The sequence below is a fragment of the Megalopta genalis genome, chromosome 4 (assembly GCF_051020955.1).
Source record: "Megalopta genalis isolate 19385.01 chromosome 4, iyMegGena1_principal, whole genome shotgun sequence".
Classification (NCBI taxonomy): domain Eukaryota; kingdom Metazoa; phylum Arthropoda; class Insecta; order Hymenoptera; family Halictidae; genus Megalopta; species Megalopta genalis.
In genome coordinates, this window is record NC_135016.1 from 23606253 (window position 1) to 23628164 (window position 21912).

A 21912-nucleotide genomic window follows, 5' to 3' on the forward strand; every position below is an offset into this window, starting at 1 on the left:
CAAAGAACAAAATTCGATCCATTGTCAAAAAAGCGATTACCCAAATCGCGGAACGCTGTTATCCAAAAATTGTCGTAGACGGACACTTTAGTCTCATTAAATTCGAACGCAGGTGTGACTCGGCTATATTTATTATAATATTTACGAGTGCTCGAGTGCGATGTGTCGGTGTGGTCGTTAATGACTCGACTCCCGTTCCGTTCGCCATTATCGGAACGCGAAATTTCGCGTAATCGTTCGAACGAAGGGATAATTATTTTAAAATCGTCCGGGAGCCCCCTCGCGGCGCGATTCAATTTAATAACAGATTGGAAGGAGTCGCGGCTCGTCGGCGGTGGCGACGGTGGCAGTGGCATTCGCCGGCGTTCGTTATGAAGCGATCAAATTCGCGTGTAATAAAGAGGAAGGCGAACACGGGTTTCCCAGCGCGCGCGTTAGCGATGTTCATCGTGTCCCGTAGTAATAATTTAATACTCGGCCGGTAACGCAGCTACAAACTCCACCGCAAGATCTACCGCGCAAATCTCGTTTTTGCTCAAGTAAAAGAAGGATAAAAACGAGCGAGAAAGAGACAGAGAGAAAGAGAGAGAGAGAGCGAGAGAGAGAGAGATATAGTGAGAGGTGAGGAAGAGGAAGATGGAGGAATAGAGGGAAGTAGACAGACAGACGAAGAGAAGAAAAATGCAAAGCGGATCGCGACGAGAACGGATTCCCGGTCTCGCTGAAACGTATAAGCACTAGTACCAGCTCGCATATACACGCGGCGCGGACGGAGAAGAGACGAACGAGCTAAGAGCCCGATTGTCGAAGGTGTGCGCCGCAACGGGATAAAGCGAGAGGCAACGATCAAGCGGTGGTGGGGGTAACACGGGAAACGAGAAACGAGCGGCGCCGCGAGCGCGACGAGGCTCGAACGAGGGGAGACCACGTGGTGTCGTGGCGAGCAGTGGGAGGGCGTAACGGGCGCGGATGCAGGGGAACGGCAGGGAAGAGCTTCCCCTCGGCTCTGCGGTTGATTAGTTGATACCCGTCCGTTGCCGAGGGTAGATCGTTGCGAGCTGCGTCGTCTCCTGTGTGTGTTTCTACGCTGCGTATTCGCACCGCGTACAATTCTACCGTGCTCCCGAACACCGTCGAGCGTTCTTATTGTACGCCGGTGAACCGTGCCTCGTTTCTCTTTTCTGTGTTCTCGCCCGCCCTTTTTTTGTGTAAACGAGCCCACGAAACAGCGAGTGTGTTTGACGACTCTCGAGAGGAGGAAAGTGACCAGTGTGCAAAAGTGGTGTGTGCGACGTCGACTATACTTGGGTTTCCCTTGTGTTTTCGGTTTCTTGTTTCTCTCTCTCTCTCTCTCTCTCTCTCTCTCTCTCTCTCTCTTTCTCTCGCTTCCTTTCGCGTTCTCTCGACTTATTCTTGGCTCGACGCCACCTCCTGCTTTACGACAATTTTTGTTGTTGTATCGTTCCTTCTCGTTCGGTTCTGATTGTTCTTTCCTCGAGACCAGTGAATAACAGTGCGTACAGGCTATGACCTGGGATACCGTTGGATATACCTGAGGATAACGGAGGACATATCCATTACTCCTGGCAGGACTTCGTCGTGACGGAAGGGAGCCAACATAACCTCTTCGAAGGACTCTGACGATAAGATGTACCCCAGTGCCGGTATAAACGCGGCGGCAGCTGTGGCTGTGGCAGCTGCGGCACGGCACCCGGTAAGTGGTTTTATTTCTTTTTCTCTTGCTCGATCGTCCTTCTCGCCCTACCTCTCTCCGTGCGTGTTCTTCTTTTTCGTTCTCTCTACGCCTTTCTCTCTCCGCTGGTAGACCTGTAAATAATGCCTCGAACTGTTTGAACTTTGAATACGAATTTGTTACTCGGCCGATTCCAACCCGCGCTCATTGTTCCGCCGGTTCGATAAATTCGCATTCGAATGTTCGCATTTGGAACCACCTATTCGGAAACGGATCGACATTTTTGAAGTGCCGGCTTTTATCGCGCGATCTTACGTTAATGTCGCGCTTCGAATTTTTATTTATATTTACGGAAATTCGGAAACATAAGAGTATCATATAGCGAGAAATATTTAGGCGCGATTTAGAGTCGCGCGCCAAGTCGAATTGATCGGCAATTTTCGTTTTAATCGTTAAGTACTCGTGTTTACAATCGTTTCGGATATACAATTCGTGTTTGAACTTGTGCATTGCCGTTCCGATGTGCATGCATACGTACATACATACATGCGTGCACGTTTGACAGGAACGACTGGCTCGGCCTGCCGGCGAAAATAAAAATATCGAAAACGATCGGCGACATCGAGACATTTCCGGGCGAGGAGAGAATTTTTAGTTTTCCACCGTTTAATCGCGGTCGGACCGTATAATTCGATTCGACGCGGCTGATACCGACGAGTATACGGCGCTCTATTGCAACACCTACAGTTTCTAAAGTGACGAATCAGATTGAAACTCTCACCTTGAAACAGCGATTTCGGCTCGAGGCGACGATCCCCGTCTGCGTTCAGCGCGCGGCGTTCCTATTCGCCGAATTACGGGATAAAATTGCTATATCGTTTTACGGTCGTTAGTCTTATTGTTAGGTATAATAACACCGGATCCTCGAAGTCGAGCAAATTATTTGCGCGCGCGTAAGAGGATCATTGTTAGCAACATCTGATCGTCGAAACGGTATCGCTGCTACGACAACAATAGCGTGTACTAGAGCGCTTTTGGCTCCGGCGCGTTAATAAATAATTCCCGCGACAATGATCTCGCGATACCGATGCGATCAACGAACACATTTTTGTTTGCTCTTTGTACCACGCGAGGTACAACAACCCGATAATTAAAGTCGGAATCTGTGAAACCGAGTTTAGAATTGTTTGCTCGCGGGAACGATCTAAATTGAAATTCGACAGAAACAAACGCGACATCGGCAAAGAATCGACTACATATTTCGGAAATATCAACGACGCTCTATAAATCCAATGGAAACGCACGCCATCTGTATTCGCGTTGTTCGGGGCTGCATTTAACCCTTAAATGCATGATTTTTCGTTTTGAATTTTAAAAAATCGTTTTTTATAGGAACGTAGTCATAGGTTACGTAAAAAGTAAATAAAAAAATCTAGGTAATAATATCGAGTATTTATTTTGAAAAGAAGTTGTATGTAGACTTTTGGCAACAATATGCGTTTATTACTAAAATTATTGTAGACGTAAACAAATGGTCATGTATTTATATTATCTATTAGTATAGGAATTTTCACATTATTTATAAATGAAATGCAGCGAAGCAATTGCGATTTTTGTTGTGAGACAAAGCTTTCCTTTATAGGAAACTTGAAAAAAGAAAATATCTCTCCAAGTAACCCACCACATTCAAATGTCAAAAAACATATAACTTACTCGCCAAAGGTAATGTCAAGTCTTTTATTTCACGCATGGTCTATTGTCTATTGTTATCAACGTGTGCTCGGAAACGCACATACTCAGGTTTTTGAGTAAAATTCAGTGGAACTGGAATGTAGACAATTGGCAACAATATGCATTTAAGGGTTAAGAGTATCGCTCGTTCATAAATGTTATTACCGCGACGACGCGACCTCGGTGAACCTAATCGGGGGAACGAACAACGCGCAGCAACGTGCGAGGTTCGCAGAACCGAGCGATCGAGTAAACAAATTCGGACCGCGTCGACGCGAAATGGCATAGAAACTGTCGGAAAGAAATTCGAATTTCTTGAACAATTATTCGAGAACGGCGGCAACGTCGTCGTCCACGATTCGGTCAATTTTCCGTGCAATTTGAAATTCGACAAAATTCGAATTCCTTTCGAACGAGACCGCGAACGCGTGCGCAAGGTTACTTTACAACCGTACGATCGTCGGATAGCCTCGTTCTTAAAGGGTTAATCGCACGCAACGAAAACCGCAGTTCGCGATGAATCACGCGCGATGCATCGCGCATTGTTGTTGCCGATCGGGCCGCTTATCGGGCACGTTTCTACTTATCGGGAAATTATACGTGTCGCGAAGAAGGCCGTTTAAACATGGCCGGCCGGCCGCCCTTGCCGCATCTCGCTGTCGATAGCCGGTCATTACCGGTATAAAGTAACCGTGAAAATATTCAGATCGTCCGCGAGATATGATTAACGTGGCCGCGGCGTTTCTCCGACATTGTCGTGCTCCCGGGCGCGAAAGAGTGCGAGGCGTGTCCGCCGCTCGGGCGCAATACAAACTCGACGAAATGAAATCCAACCTTGCCGGGGCTTGCTACCAATTTAAATCGGGCACGCCCGTAAGAAATAAGGTTGCGAAAATTGCACCTGGTAACCGACCCGTCGTCGCGCGATTCTTTTTCCCCGTACATACATACATGCATACATGCATGCACGTGTACGCGTCTCTTCTTCGTTACTCGGACTCTCTCCTATCGCTATCCTCCTCTATTTTTTTTTTCAATTCCCGTCGATTTTCCTCGCAGCTCACCGCCTCGGGTATCGAATACGCATCCGCGCGGTGCCCTCGTGCTCGAAAATCCTTTCAATTGTGAGCGTACTTTCGATAAGTATCGCGCGTTCGTTGCAGTATACCGATCCCGAGCTCCTCTACCCATGCTAATTCGAGTTACCGATATCGACCGGCCAGCCGGCTGTAGAGCCTCCCGTCGGATAGATTCGTAGCCCATGGTCTCCCGTCCTCTCTCTCTCTCTCTCTTTCGCTCTCGCTCTCGCTCTCGCTCTCGCTCTCTCTATCTCTTTGCTCGCGCGCGCGCCCGTGTGTGTTTTTTTTATCATTGGCGTCACTCGAACGGAATAGAAAGGCAGACCTGGAAAGTACTGTCAGAGTTTTTTTTTTTCGACGGGCTCCACGGTTCGAACGGCAGCGACGGCGAGTCGCGCGTACCCGCTGCCAGACGGACTCTCTTTCAGATCGTTAGTCGAACGAATCCCGGGTCCCGTATTTATTTTCTCTCGATAGTTTACCCACGTACCGCGCGCGTCCCCCGTCCTCTCCCGGTTTTTCGACCCTCCGGATCCCAAACTCTCTCGCTCCTCTCTCCTCGCCGTTCCTTCGCCGGAACACACACGGCCCCGAAACTTCATCACGCGCTAGACCGTTCGCCCCGTTCGTTCGTCGGCTGGAATATTCAATTTAATTGGACGCCGGATCGCGGGGTCTTATTTAGACCCCGTATTGCGCGTGTGCTAACTTGCCTCACGACCCACAGTCAATTTATAACGATAATGGCAATGATAATGGCTCCGTTGCGCCGTCGCACGCTGGTCCGGGATCGTCCGAAGTTGGACGACATCTGTATCCCCGTTAATTGTATCCACGTTATTCGTTGCTAATAAGGCCGCGGTTACACTGGATTTTGGCGTCGCGGTTTCCGATCGTGGGATCGTTCGTTTGCCGGAAAGATGAACTTGTCCCCGTGATATCGCTGTGTGGTGTTGTGTTTTCAACGCGAGAAGCGAGAATTTTGTTAGTTCGTTTAGAATGCGACGTTGGAAAAGATAATACGGTTTCGATCGCAACCGATTTCGAGATGCCCGAAGGATTACTAGATTACTATCCTAAACTACGCAAAATCGTCCACGAAAATGATTAACCAGTTAAGCGTGTTCGACGACTGTAATCGTCATGGAGATGCGGCAGAATTTTGTGTCACGACGATTATATCCGTCATTCGTGAAATTTTGTTACAATTTCATATTTAACCCCTTAACTTGTACGCTCGAGTTAATTCGTGCACGCTAAACGGGCCAAGATAATTCGAGCGGCGTTGTATTTTATGCTGCTATAATTTTTCACGCTCGAATGTAATCGAGAATTGAAAATAACAATGTGGAAGCAAAGAAAAAAAATCGTTTTATTGATATTTATCATTTACATGGGATTGTAAGCTGTTACACTTATTTATTCGAGAATAAAATATAGCCTTTTCCCATGGAACAATTTACATAGAAAAAAAATTGATTTTTTGGCCGGATTTTTTCTCAAAAAAACTGTGCGTTAAGGGGTTAAATTGTAATTCCGGCGAAAACTAAATTATATTCGTAAATTTTAATATGTTTAAAATGATGTTTAGAGGTCGAGACAAAATGTAACAAACAAATGAAAATTATCGATAATTTGAGTTGGATTCATAACTTCCTGAGAGCTAACTCATTATCGCGACACACGCTGGTGGGCGCTTTGCAAAGAGATCGCCACAGTTAACTGGTTAAAATGATCGACGAATCGTTAAACGACGATTTGAATCGATTCTTCCTCGGGTAAGGAGCTTGAAAGATCGTTTATACGATCGACGACTATGAGGCGACATTACAAATTTCCATATCATCGTTGGAAACAATTTGAACGTGACCGAACTCGTTTTCTGCTCGACAGTTTAAATTACAGTAAGCGCAAGCTTCTTGTTTGTAAAATATTCTGGGTCGGATTAAAATGTCTGGACTCGATGAAATATTAAGGGTTCGTAAATCAAATAGCATCGGCTGCATGTGCTTGATTAATTAAAATTCAGCATGCATTTATATTTATCGACGGTCGCTGTTGTAACCTACGCCGCGTTCTGCATACGTATAAATATGTACGTACGTAGAATAGCTGCGAATCTAAAGCACCGGAATGTATAAATCGAAGATCTAGGAATGGGCAAGAAACGTGAAAAAGTAATTGGTATACGCGAGTCCTGAAAATTTGATGCTAACACGTATGGATAGTCGAAACGTAGTTCGGAATAACGAATCGCGATTGCACGATTCATCTTGAAGCCATTATAAATCCAACGTGGCGATGTTTTTAGAAGAAAGTTTCTGTCGCGTTACTAAGAACACCTTTGTATGTAGTTCGTCTATAAATAAGAATTCAGACTGTCCAGCTTGCGAATAAGCTCATAGCCACGTTATTCGCGGACGGTTGACATTTAACTTGAAAACTTCCATCTAAAAGCGTTTGATCGACAGCTTTGCCTTACGCTTCCGCGGAAGTAGGTGTGTAACAGAACTATGTGTGTACTTGAAACACGGCACCTATGCGACATAGTTCTTTGAACTTGGGGAAACAATTGTGGAAGCAGTCGCAATTGACGATTGTCATAAAAATTCAATGGAGTGGTTGGGAAACTATCGAGGAGTCAAAGTCATGCAAATCTTGTTGTCGCATGCAAATTGTCATGGTACACGTTTCACATCGGCAACTTCGATGGGTCTTAAATAGACAATTGACGTTAACGCGAACGTTATATAAAATCATCGTCCTCGATTAGAAACTCGACCATCGCGTAAAATTGGACGAAATCGAAACGATTTACGTCAACCGCTATTTTGAGGTAAAAATTCACTCGTTGATTAAACATCGATGAATTTAAATCATATTTAACCAGTTAACTGTGGCGACCTCTTTGCAAAGCGTCCACCAACGTGTGTCGCGACGAGTTTGCACTCAGGAAGTTATGAATCCGACTCAAATTATTTATAATTTTCATTTGTTTGTTTCGTTTCGTCTTGACCTCTACACATTTTAAACATATGAAAATTTACGAATATAATTTAGTTCTCGCCAGGATTACAATTTAAATATCAAATTGTAACAAAATTTTACGAATGACGGATATAATCGCCACGACACAAAATTCTGCGCATCTCCGTGACGGATATAGTCGTCAAACACACTTAACTGGTTAAGAAAGATCAAATTAGAATTACTCATTTGAAAGTATGTAATTCGTTATAAGTTGTCTCGTACTTTCGATAAAAACTCTTGAACGATATTGTCAGAAAGATCAAAGACCGTCGAAGAATATTTCAAGATACGATATTTAAACAATACAAAAAAATGGCAAGATCATGAGCGACCCAATGCGCGGACAACGGCGACAGAAAAATCGAGATCACGGGCGGAGGATTAAAATTTCTGCGGAACCAAAATTCGGTGCACGAGGCGCAAGTATGGGTGACGTGAGCGTGATAAAAGTCCGATATAAACATTTTTAACAATAAACGTCTCTCGCGGTGAAGCGAGACGACGGCGGGTTTGTCTATATTCGTTTCGCCGGCGGGAGAGTAAACAGAAAGTCAACGAGACTCCGCAAACACGCTATAAAAATTTACATCGCCGGATCCGTTTTATACCTGGTGTTCGGTGGGCGCGCGCGCGCGCGTTCGCACAACGTTTGCGGCACGGACAGACGGCGAAGAAAAGGAGCGAAGGAACGAACCGAGGGCAAAAGCGTTCGTAAACGGGGGTCGCCGGCGGAATAATATTTGGCTGGCGAGCAAATTTTCATTCGGCCGTAAACAGGCCGCTAGCTGACGCGGAAAAGCTCGTCGGAACGACGAAAATAAATCCCTGTACCCGTGACCGCCACCGTCGGCCAATATCCACGATTACATTACGTCCGTACGTGGCGTCGTTCTGTGTAGATGACACGTGGTATCGACGATTACCGACCCAGCAAAGGCAGGGAGAAGGGAACGGCCAAGGGGATCGACTGGGAGGAGTAAATCCCGGATAAGGAGGGTCGTCTCTGTCGTTCAGAATTACCTGGAACTGCTGGAACGCTTCCAATACTGTATTGAAAGTGGAACAGATTTCCTCACTTTGAAAGTCCGGTTCCGGCGATCCATTTTTACCCGATCCTCTGTCGCGCGATCGTCCCTTTATTTTATTCCTGTCGCCCCTAATTCTCGAACGGGGCGCCCAGCCGAGCCTGGAAGACGAGCGTAATCTCGATGGGCGTTGACGCGTTGAGTGCCGAAAATCAGTTTCCACGGAGTCGAAGTAATTTAATTAATGAAACCGAGACGCGATTTATGTATATGTTAACATTTTTCCAAATTCGATAAGAACTGAGGATATGCGATGAAACCGATGTAATAACGCACACATAACCGAACCGATGTACAGTAATGTCTCCCTTACCGACGCTCAGATTGTCCACTAAATTGGAAAATATGGGAAGAGGAGATACGATTATTCGAACCTTGCGACTCATTTTTATAGTTGTTGACAACCGACAACCATAAAAAAACGAGCAACAAGGCTCGAACGATCGTATCTTTTCCAAAATTGTCCATTTTTGTGGACAACCTGAGCGTCAGTAAGGGAGACATTACTGTACCTAAATTAACGTCTAAACGGCGCACCGAGTTTCACACTTCACTCCACCGATCCAAGCTCGTTACTTGCGTCACACCTGGTACAGTTGCGTTCGCGGCCGAAACGATCGCGCACGTGGGTCTCGGTTATCGGTGTCACGGGGGAAACCGTTTAAGCGTGGGCAAGATCGGTGGGTCGACGGAAGTTAACGCTTTCAGTTTTATCGCGGCGGTGCTTGTGTCGCCGATGGGTTTCCGTAATCGATAGGGCTAATATAAAAATTCGCGTCGACGTCACGGTCGGCGGCGTTCAGCCCCCCGAACGTGCCGTCGTCGTCGTCGTCGTCGGTCGTAACTCGGAGAGCATCTTCGCTGTCCACGGTCTAATCCGATAATCCTTATTAACGCGGCCGACTCGTAAAATTCGAGGCTGGACTCTCCCCCGCGGGCGAGGCTACAATTCACGGGGAAGACAATTGATTGTTGACAAGCGTCCGCACTGTCGACACAGGTGTACCGGACTGATAATGAACGAGAGGAAGACGGCGGCGGGTCTCTTTGGCACAGAAACGAGAGGGACGGAAAAATTGTTACCCGTGTCGCAGCGATCGTCACCCACATCGAACGTGTTTACCTTCGATTGTCCTCCTCGATCGTTCGTCCGGCTTGTTACCCGAAGTTCTCGCCACACTTTTATCAATCGCCCGCAGCTTCGAATAATATTTTAGTTAGCACCGTTTATCGCGCGCGATCGAATAAAATCGATACGGCGGGAGGACTTTGATTCGAGAGTAGTTCGGAAACGCTTGGTTTTATCAGCGACGAAGGCAAAAGTAAACGACGATTTCTGGTGAAACCGTGCGACGACGTTCAGCCTTGTTGCACGTTTATCTTTTCTCCCGTTACTCGAGCACGATATGTTTGCACGCACGGATATCGGGTTCTTACGGTCTCGTTGATCCTTCTTAAAATCGGGACCGAAATTTTTATTCCGGAATTGCTCCCGTGCTACTTTCGTAATTCCCGTTCGATCGACAACTTTCGATAACGGGCGTACCGATAATAGCTTTTTCGGCGCCTTGATCACCGGTTACCTCCCTGCAATCTTCGGTTGTTTGCGTGCCATTCGATTTACAGAAATCTCGGAAAGTGCGAGAACGCGTTGTACAGTGTGCCGCATCGTCGAATTTATTCGTTTGAAAATACCGAAAATTACATATCTCCACAATGTTAAATTTACGACTGTAATGAATCGAAACGTTTTTAAGGGACAATAGACTAGGACAATCCACCGGGGCTGTCGGCGAGTCCACGAAATTTTTAATTCATCTACAAACGTGTCAATAAATACGAATTGTATATTATGCAATCTGTAGTATATAATAATAACAATATATGGAAATGGAGGGTTCCCGAGATCATTTGAAGCAACTTTCTTCTTAGCGAAAATGCAAACCGCGGCTTCGTTTACGAGTTATCAACGAAAATCAGTGACCAATGAGAGGCGAGATCTGCTGGCGCAAGACGGCCGAGCCAACGAGCGGAGCTAGACTTCGCGCGCTCGTTGGCTCGGCCGCCTCGCGTCAGCAGACCTCGCTTCTTATTGGTTGGCGTTTTTCATTAATAACTCGCAAACGAAGCCGCGGTTTGCATTTTCGCTAAGGAAAAAGTTACTTCGAATAACCCAAGGAATCCGCCATTTCCGGATTGCGAGGAATTTTTGGGACACCCTGTATATAATATATGTAATATCATCGCAACCCCCACAATGTTACTTACGCCGAAAAATAGAACAGGGTAGTTCTAGGTTTAACTGATTTTACATCAACACACATACTCTGGAGCATCTAAAAATACCGAAGTAGTGATTTGAACTAGGAAAAAAATAGTAATTCGTATTCGGAAGACGTACGGGGACATTTTTTGGCCGACCATACACCCCCCCGTGATTTGTCCTGCGCAATTCGGAATCCCGTTCCTTTTATGCGGCAAAAATAAATTCCTAGGGGAAAATTAAAATATCGGCGCGGCCGTATCGGGGGACCGGGCTCCGACGGATTGAAATCGCGACGGCGATCAAACAAAGCCTTATCCTTAATTACAAAATCGCGATACGTGCAAAGAGCGCGGCGACAACGATTGTTCGTCATATAATTGTCGTCTGGCGTGGAGATGAAGGTAAGAGGGAGGGAGGCGGATGGAGCGGTGTAACTCGCGGGGACCAGAGAGCGTAACGATGGTGCCGGAGGGGTTCGTGGGGGTCGCTGGGATATATTCAGCAGGATCAGAGCGAAATTGAAATCGAGACGAGGAGGACGACGATTAGGGGTGGGTGGGGACGCGGGCTGGCCGGGGATGGCGTCGAATAAAGGGGTTCGAAGTACGATTGCACGAAATTCGTGGTCCGCACGCTTGCGAGCTTCCGCAGAGACCGCAATATGCATTGGTAATTACACGGGATGAATTACACCGCGGAATGAGCGAAGCGTGTTACGTGTAATTGACGCGCATTATAAATCTCGCGACGCGCAAATAGCTGCTACGCGGCCGGCTACACTCCCGCGGATCGTTCTGCGAATCGATGTCCAAGCCTAGCCATCCTTTTTTGGCGGGGCGTCCTCTATTTTCGTTCCGTCAAAATTACCTACCCTTCCGCGGTGTTCCTGGCCCGTTAATTCGCCATCGGACGAATAACGGAACGTTTTCACCCCCGCGACGCACGGCGGAAATTTCCGTCACGACCTATAGGGTCGAGGACGGAATTACCGCGCCCTTTCGACGGATTCCAAGAGTTTTCGCTATTGAAAGTAACTTTAACAATTTAACCTTGACATTTCTTAACACTTCGAGGACTGTTGTCGCGTCTACGCGATCTCGCGAAAATTTGAATGAGAAAAATCGATCGGCGCAGTTTTTTAAAAATATATATCATCATTATATCATTACCAGGATTTATTTATATTGTTAATAAAGTGTCGTAATTCCGCTATTAAAAAAATGTGTCATAATTACGCTGTTAAAAAAGTGTTATAATTACGCTATTAAAAAACTGTGTCACAATTACGCTGTTAACATTTTAACCGTCGCGTCACTCGGATTTGAATGACGGAATTATTTGAAATTTAATTTTTCCGACGATCCGTTATGATTTCTTAATATTATTAGGATTTGCAAGATGTAGGAATATCGAACAAATAATTGATGCGATATAATTTTGCTTTGCAATTTTAACGTTACTTTAATCTTATGCGAGGTTATCGACGCAGCCACGAAACTGTTTTTTTTAAGAATATAAAGGTTAAATTTCAAAGTTTCTTTTATCGATATAAAAATCAGTTCGTGAAACATGTAAATATGAAATCTTCGAATATCCCCGATTTTTGGAACCACACCAAATTCCGTAAACGATGAAATTCTCTTAAAATTCTCCGTCGGTGTCGTCGAACAACAAATGGTCATCATTCGATCGCCAACGGGACTCGGGACTCGTTTGACTTTTTTGGATTCGACCGACTTTTCCAAAGTCACCGTTCCATTCTCGAGTGCGCTCTCGAAGCCGGTCGAACCAAATTTTTCATCGTTTCCTTCTCGCGATCCGGAACGCGAGTTCTCACGACGTTTCTTGTCCGGGGTTCGTTAATTTGCTCGGCACTCGAGCGGATCGCGTCGACCGAAATCGCGGGTCGTCAACCGCTTCGCCGCCGGTCGAACTTCGAATCCGCAGTTAGGCGACTTCGCGCGGCCGGTTCCAAAGAAGAGCTACACGCCTTTCTTCTCGCTCGCGTCGTGACTCAGTTAAGCGGTTCGCTGCTTGACCGAGTTGACACAGGCGGTGTTATTGGCACTCTGGAGGGCCGCCAGGGTTGTTTACGTACAAGCTGTACAAATATTATTTCCGGGCAAACTGGCTCGCCGATCATTACGAAACTCCAGGCGGAAAGTTTTAACAGGGACCCTGCCCCGCCACCCCCGCCGCCCACTTCCGCCTCGACCCTCCAGACGATACTTTAAACTTCCCGGCGACCCGATTGTTATACTGTATCGACGGTGTTTCCTGGCCCGACCACTCCACCGCGGCCGGATGATTTCGTGCCACGACGAATTAACGCTCCACGCTCGAGCTGACCGAGCTCTCGAAACGTTCGGGACGAGAAAATCTCGCGAAATCCTACGTTCTCGTCGACCGATCCTTACGGGATGCGTAATTTCAGTATTTAACCGTTCTTTTCTTTTTTTTTCTTCTTCTGTAAATTACAGGGTAGACGGATCAATTCCTGCGCCCGTACCGATTTCCGAGCCACCGTATTAAAAACGTACATAAAAAGAAAAGTTTTGTAAATAAGACTCGGCGAGAGGTGTTACGTTTTTCGTTCCGACGAATCTTATGCGGCATGTCTTCCCAAAAAATCGGGAGACATGTTTGCCGAACATTTTCGCGCTTCGTAATTGTATTTACATGTTTGTCAACGTAAGAGTCAGGGTTAAAAAAATGATTCGAGGATTCGGAAAATGTTGCGGCAGATGCAGTCTGTTTCGAAAGAAGAAAGAATGACCGAAAGAAGAACTTCGACGTCGAAAAAAGAGCTGGCGAATTGTGATCAGAATGGGAGCATAAGTTGCACGGATTACGGTACGCGTGCAAATAAATCGAAGTTATTTGCAATTCGAATTCCCTCGCCCGGCGGTTTCACACTTTCGTGTCAACATTTACGGAACACCGAGTACAGATTCGGAGTCGAGGGAAGAAAATAAAAAAAAAGAGCCGACCGGCTCGCAAAGTAGAACGATATCTCGCGCGCACGTATCGAGCAGTACACATTCGATTCCGGCGGCCGATCTCGAATCAATTTCGAGGCGAGTCATGAAAAGAGCCACTCGAGATATTCCCCGGAACACGTCAACGACGAGCACACACGCACGCGTCGCGTTATTTATAAGAGCAACGAGTCCGTGTCGTGATATCGGCCGATAAGCGTGCAATTGGCTCGGTCGACTTATCGATGAGCACTCGTCGCCGCAGCCAGGCATTCGGTCATTCTGGCGTTCCAACAAAATGCACCTCCGACGCATCGCGGCCTCTTGCGATCTATGCGGCTCGATGCATCCCCGCGCGGTTTTCCAGCGGAATCTGTAACAGAGCATCCGTGTCGCCGGTAATCGGTTTCGTCGATGACGTAGCGCTCGATAAAGGCATTCGAGAAGACCGTGACTCACTTGACACGAATGATTTGGAATTTTCTGTATTATAAAAGGGTAACTGTGTTAATAGTCTATGTCATAACTCTGTGTTTCGTTACAGCAGCAGTTTCGTTACAGAGTTATCAACGAAATACACTGACCAATCGGAGTCGAATTCGGTGTCGCGCCTTTATTCGTCCGCTGTACTCGATCTCCGATTGGTCCGTGTTTCTCGTTAATAGCTCGTTAACGAAGCCGCGAAGAACATTTTCGTTAAGGAAAAAGTTGTTTCCAATGACAACAGGAATCATTCCTTTTTAGCAATTCAAAACCTCTTGGAAGTCCATAGCTTGAAGACGGCGACCTTCGAGGTTGAATTCGACTTTTGAGAATAAAAAGATGCACATTCATTTTTAATAAACAATATCTTCGAAAGTATAACACTTAAAAAAATGTGTCCTCGGTGAGCAGTTCTCTTCATAAACAGATTTAGTTTCTCGCAAATTTGAGTTTGTATCTTCTTTAAGATTATCGCAAAATTTGATTGTTCGACGTTCTCGATATTTTCTTTTTCGATTTTCGTAACGTGCCGCTGTTGCATATCCTTACACAATTTTGGTTATTCGGTAAAACATCTTGGATCTATCGACTTTGAAAGATTGAGTACCTAATAGACATTATAAACTTCATTTAGCGATAATTTCTCGGTTACACAGTCACGCTTTTGTCGTATTTAGTTTCTAGTTATAATTTATACTATTATCGTTTATACATTATACCGCTGTGTTTGCTTTAAATGCAACGGCACCTCGACGTTTGACACGCGTGAATCACGGTCGTAAAACGTTAAAAACTCGCGAAGCTGTTCCCACAGTTCGACCGCAGCCGGCGAATCCCATGACGGTAATTTTGGACGTAATTTTAACGCAGAAAAATTCGTTGTTAATCGGCGGTTGCGGTCCACGTGGGACATGTCCACCGAGGAATCTGCGGAACGGTAGTTGCAAAATCCAACAAATTATCCGTGTTATCTGCAATCGCGCTTTATCGAACCTGCCTCGAAGTGACGTCGCGCTCGGGAAGATCGATCACGTTTTCTCTACGCTCGGTAATTATTCTTCGTGATCCGCCTCTCGAAAGTTATGCGAGCAACTTTCGGAACAATAACTTTCAATTCGTCCGATCGCAACAAATGAGAGTTAAGCGTAAGATAGAAAGTTGTATCTCGTCTTAATAATTTTGACAAGTTGTTTTCCCGTTTTGCATGCCGCCAACTTGTTTCAGCCATAAATACATGTTCGTATTTATTTATGACAGTATCCTAAAGACATTCGTAATGTCAAGGTTAAATTATAATGATCTTTTAATTTCCCAGGAAAATTGCAACTTGCAACAATTTTGCTAATTTGTCGACAGAATATTGTTGCAAGGGTTACAAAGTCGTCGAACATATTTCCAAACGATCTGACGCGTTCAATTTTCTTTTTTAATTATACAACCAATTTAACCGTTTGCCCCCGGCGATCTGTGCGCGAGGTTTCATTCGTCGAAGCGGAGGGGGAGGATCGTTTGGCATACGTGATTTCGAACGACGCTAGGTCGAGAAATAACGTGCTCGAGTCAGAGCAAATTACGTCGTTCCTCGCAATCTCGGGTCAGTCATTAGTTTATTGCCATATATCTTCGCTACGGTTAGCCGCTAGACTTTGTTTCGGCGTGATTAAACCGATTCCCCTTTGACCCGCGATTCACCTAAGGAATCGCTCGTTCCAGCGAAGTTATCGCGGCCGTCGAGCATGATGCAACAACGATCCATCTCCGTGGAAAAATTCGTTAAGCGAGACTCGAGTCCTCGCGTGATTCTCAATCGAAACGCCGTGTTGACTCTGCCGGAGTAAATGGACCGTGAAATCCTGCGGCGATTTCTATTTATGGTACGCGGCCATAAACGCGCCAACCCCCCCGCCCTTGCAATTTCATTAATTGACATTGGCAGATAGCGTCGCGAAAAGAAATCTTAACGACGGTGACGTTAGATTATTTTAATAGAAAGTCGAGGATGAAAGTGTTGCTTAACCGGGGTTTTTTATAAATACATTAATCGTCCAGAAAAGTCGTAAATTTTAATCGCACAACGTACGGTAGATATTCGGAAATATACAAAACATATTGATGGCTTTGTGTACGTTTACGATAGCGTTTCGTTACCTCTACGAGAGTTAACGATTTATTTATAAGTCGAGGGTTATGATTCCTCTGATAATTTTTTTTTATAAGAAACTCAGAATTACAATTTAAATTGAAATTGTCATACGATTACGTTTGAGTTTGTCAACGAAGAAATCGCTTCGCCTGAAAAAGAAATGGAAGAAAATTCATACGCGATCAGTTTTCGTTGCAATGTCGAAGTACTTGCGATTGGCTACAAGATTACGTTGTCTTCGCACAAAAATCGTAGGATCTTTATGACTTAATCCTAGAAAGCTTAAGGTATTGCACGGTTCAGTAGGGTTCGTTTATGGGTGAGTCATTTTGTGTTTGCGTGAGGAAAAGTTCCGTAAATATTCTTTTCTCTGTTCGAGGTATATTTATTTATACAAAACTGTGAAATAGTGTATTTAGCTGTAAAATAAAATATAAACGATTTATGAAAGAACGTTGTTGGAACAAAAATATATGTTTCAGGTTCTGTGAACATTTCGTGACGAGATTTCCAGCAATAACCTGTCAAGAGTATAAAAGTTATTCCGTTCTCCCATCATGAATACTCAATCATCGAAGTAAACGTCGGAAGACGATAAATTATCTTCTTCGAAGAGATGATTACAATCGAAGAGGTTCTAATCATTGTAACTGTGAAGATAATGATACGGCAAAGGGTTAAACGTGCTAGGATGTGCTTAGGTGTGCTAGGGTATGATTAGGTGTGCTTTATGCTCTGGCCATCAATCGGTCACCGCGAATCCTTTTAGAAGCGAGCCAGAAAACCGAGGAACGCCGGTATTGTGTCCGCGATAATACCGGCTAATTTGTAAAGTGCGGCTACCGATGAAAATCAAGAACGCCATTGTCGCCTCGGAGTCCTTCGCGGAACATGTCGGACAAAGCTGCTCGCGAGCGGAGTCCTTAAGATCGTTTCATTGTTCATAGACCGTTGAGCTCCTCTTCCACGGCTCATAGAGCACCGCTGGTTTGCTACGAAACCGACGATATTATGCTCTCGACGCGCCTGCCTGCTCTACTCGAGACTGGCAAAAAAAAAGCGTTGTATTGTTTGCGACCCACTTTGTCAATGTTTGCGGAAGTCGTTTCTGGGCGAGGTTGGTCGACGAACCTGGTGAAATTGGTCGGCCACGATCGCTCGTTCGGCGATGCCGATAACGGCGGTACCGACTATCTTATCGCGATGTTCCAGGTGTATACTCAATGAAATTGTTACAAATATGTCGAGATGCTTGCAAACGGAGTCACCGCGATCGAAAGACTCCGGGGAACGAAGCTACGCGATAAACCAGTGTAAATTGTGATTAGACGACCGTTCCGTGTACACCGAGCGTCGCTGTGCAACTAAACTGCCGATGTTTGTGCACTTGGGGCGTTTCGTAATCTTCTGGAAAAAGAAATGTGAACACGGTCGAGTGTCGTCGTATGCGGTGCTTTCGAAAAGTATTTTAACAGTTTATATTTACCGGACGCCTAGCTGCGATAAACTTTCCTTTTAAATAGTAACTTCAGATTGTGTTGCTACGCTATACAGTATGTCCGAAAAGTCGCTCGCAGTCAGGAAATGAGGGGTTCCTGAGATTATTCGAAGCAACTTTTTCCTTTACAAAAATTTTCCCCGAGGCTTCGTTTACGAGTTATTAACGAAAAACACTGACCAATGAGAGGCCGGCTCGGCTGGCGCCAGACTACATGCTCGCCTCGCGCGACGCCCAGCCAACGGGCGCACGAAGCGCAGTTCCGCTCATTGGCTCGGCCGCCATGCGCCAGGCGTGCTCGCCGCTGATTGGTCACTGTTTTTCGTTAATAACTCGTAAACGAAGCCGCGGATTGCATTTGCGCCAAGGCAAAAGTTACTTCAATTAACCTCAGGAAATCCTCATTTCCCGATTGCGAGCGACTTTCCACAGGGATATACGGATAAGCATAGATCATTTTTTGTCTTATCGATGGCATTGTTGATGGCATTTTTGAATAATTTTTTAAAAAGACACTTATAGAACTGACATTTTTGTTTTCATCGCGTCGACCTGTCGCGCACAGAATAATTGATGACGCCGTGTGTTGTCTTCATCGATAGCCTTCGGGCTTGCTAGCGATACACGTCCGAAGCTCTGTGACTGTATAAAAACGGAGTTTGCTGTAATTCCTTCGATGTTTTACGTTCTTGCAAGGATATCGCAAAACCGCGTTCAACGTTTCTTCCTTTCCTAAGACAAAGATCCACGGAAAACATCTTAACCAGTTAACTGTGTTGATCTCTTTGCAAAGCGCCCACCAGCGTGTGTCGCGATGATCAAGCGATGACGGGCGATGAATCAAACGATCAAGCGACGAATCCAACTCAAATTATTTATATTTTTCATTTGTTTGTTTCATTTCGTCTTGACCTCTAAGCATTTTAAACATATTAAAATTTACGAATATAATTTAGTTCTCGCCAGAATTACAATTTAAATATGAAATTGTAACAAAATTTTACGAATGGCGATTACGAATCATCGAAGCTTCGACGTCGCGTACGCATCTGGTCGCCAGATCAACGATAAACTACCGTTGATAAGTCCGGAGCAAATATATATAACAATGCGCCGTACCTAAACTTCGGTCTCCGCTGGAAGGCCTTCGTTAGCAAACGACGTGATTCACCATTCGGGGCTCACCCGACCCGCTCGTGTAATTAGGGAAGAAGGCATGGAAGAAGTTTTAAGCAGGTCGGCTGCTGGTAGGTGAGAACAACAGGGTTCCGTCGTGAATAGCCTACGCTTCTCGCTGGCGGATTTCCTATGCCGGCCGGTGTGGATTATTGCGAGGGGACGGAATCGACTTTGAAATTGAAGGGCTCCGGGCAATTTGGAACGGACCGCCCTAAAACTGCCGTCAATTTCCGTGTTAATGACCGAATTTGGGAAATGGTACTTGGACCCTCGTCACCATTAAAACATCTTCGTACGAGTATCGTGCTCGTGAACCACCGGAAAGTAACCGACTCCGTTCCGCAAGGAGTCTCTCTCTATACCTTCCTTTCGGTTAGAATCTCCTTTTCGAATCTCGCGTCCCTTTCGTCCCTTTCGTTTCTCTTCTATCGTTCGACTCTGACCTTGGTTTCTCTGTCGCGCATCGATTCCTTGTTTAGCAAAGGCAATTGTCGATTGTACAGTAAAACCGCGCTTAGCGTAAAGCGTCCCGTCCTTCTCCTCTCGACCGCAAACGAGCTTAAGATCTTAACAATAATACCGTCATTAATTTTTATAGGTGCGCCGATGGCGTGTAACGGTGGCCCTTTTGGGCGACGAGGCTAGTGACGTTTTCGGTAATATTAGAAATTAGGTACCAGCTGTCGTGTGCGCAGTCTCGATAAGATTAAAATCGGACAGGTCTTTTCTCGCCGACTTTTGCATTAGGTTTCTGTCATTCGATGCGCGTAGCTTGTTCTCTTTTTACAACCTTGTGTCGGTTTATCGACACGATTGCGGAGAATGTCGCGGCTCGATCAGCTCTCTCGGACCAGACTTGGGCAAAACGTGATCCGAGCAATGATCAACTATCATAACTCGTTAGCGTTGCAATTAATCTGTAATAATTTATAATAACTACAGCGTTATAATCGTTAATCAGATTACTCCCCCCACACAATTGTTACGAATTAGTTATAGTAACTAACGAATTATAGTCGTTAATCGGTAATTAGATTATTTCTTGCACAACGCCGTCTCAGACTAAAGGAAGGAATAGGAGACCGATCTACGAAGATTGAGAAAAGGTTGAAAATAGGAGAGGTACAACAGATTGGTGGAAAAATAGACCGTCTTGACGCAACGAAATCGTTCCTACGTTAACGAAGAATAAAAAAGGAAAGAATTTAACGGAACGATACCATTAAATCGTCTTCGACATTACGAAAATTCAAATTAACTTTCCAACAACCTAATACGTATCTTGCTCTCCCTTCGTTTGGAGCGCCCTAGGCGTGGTTTCGCTGCTCGGAACCGCAACGAAGCCCGACCATTGTCTCAGAGGGACAAACTACGGTCGCGTTCGAGCGAAAGATTTCGAGCCACACCTGCTCTTCAACGGGAACTTTGAAAAATGGTTCTCATTAAACCGCGTTCCTTTTTCTTCTTTTTTTTCTTTCTAAAAAAACATAAAGTACAGTTTCACGGTGGATGGAGCTCATTTTCACGCTTTCCTCTCGAAACGTTTTACCGTCCGCGAACGTGTGTGTCCATCATTCTCGCTGCGAAGGAAAAAACGAATTCGTTGGAGCCTCGACGCAACACGCACGCGATGTTCACGCGGTTCGCAACACGTGTAGCGTTCACACGCGCGGAACGCAGCGCATGCGATGCCGTGACAGCGCGCGGAAACGTACGCGCACGCACTCGAGCACGCACGCACGCACGCACGCACGCACGCACGCATCCACGTATGCATGCACGCACGCACGCACGCGTTCCAAACGGTGTGTGTACATTGTTCGCAATAATGAGGAGTTTGCACAGACTGGGATCCCGACGTTCTTCAAACAAGGAGAGCAAGGACAAACAGTCCTATATGGACGGATGGACAAGCACACTCAGCCACGAATCACACACCGCGCACCACCACCCTCGCCGACATGCGTACACCATCGCACACCATCGCTCTCCATGGACTCGGCTAAGCCTGCGGAGCCGTCCGCGACGCGTACACGCGCGCACCCGCTCTCGCTTGCTCGCTCGCTCACGGAACCGAGCCTCTTCACCGCTCCCACCACGGAAACTATCGACCATCACCCTCGCTCAACAAGCACCATAAGCGATATGGTGGCTAATATTTGCCGGGCTAAGCACACAAATACAATACAGTTCTGTTTACCTACCGCCAGTGGCGCTCACTCGGTTTTGATCGACGCCGAGATACCACCGGCCCGTTTGCAATTGCTTTGGTTCTCTCTCTCTCTCTCTCTCTCTCTCTCTCTCTCTATCTCTCTCTCCCTCTCCCTCTCCCTCTCCCTCTCCCTCTCGCTCCCCCCCCTCTCTCTCGCTCTCTCTCGCGCTCTCTCTCTCCCCCTCTCTCTCTTCCCCTCTCTCTCTTCCCCCCTCTCTCTTCCCCCCTCTCCCCCCTCTCTATTTCTCTCCTCTTCTGTCTCCATCGCCTCTCACTCCAGCCAAGACCAATGTGTCGCCGTTCGACGCCGATTCGAAACGGAAACCGCGTGTGTCGCCGACGATCGATCCAGTCTTTTGCTCGAATCATCTTCCGCTTCGCTCCGTTTCCCATCATGGCGGCCCGGAAAGGATTCTGGAAGATGCTCAGACATATTTCGTATGCTCGTGGACTCGACAATTGGTTATAACAAGTTCTGTCTTGGGCAGTAACTAGTCGTTGGTTGACACGTTAAGTGCTGAATATTTTAATTCCA

General features: G+C 46.0%; 1 protein-coding gene across 2 annotated transcripts in view; it reads left to right on the forward strand.

Annotated features, from left to right (window-relative positions):
- The first annotated feature begins 1012 nt into the window (after positions 1-1012).
- Positions 1013-21912, forward strand: part of LOC117223059 (protein groucho) — a 99407-nt gene continuing 78507 nt past the window's right edge. Inside the window, exons 1-2 of one of the 2 annotated variants that reach the window (XM_033475170.2) lie at positions 1013-1282; positions 1505-1714. In XM_033475170.2, the coding sequence (XP_033331061.1) occupies positions 1649-1714 (66 nt within the window). In that variant the 5' untranslated portion in view covers positions 1013-1282; positions 1505-1648. Of the gene's footprint in view, positions 1715-21912 lie in introns of both variants that reach the window. The other variant, XM_033475169.2, reaches the window with a different exon arrangement.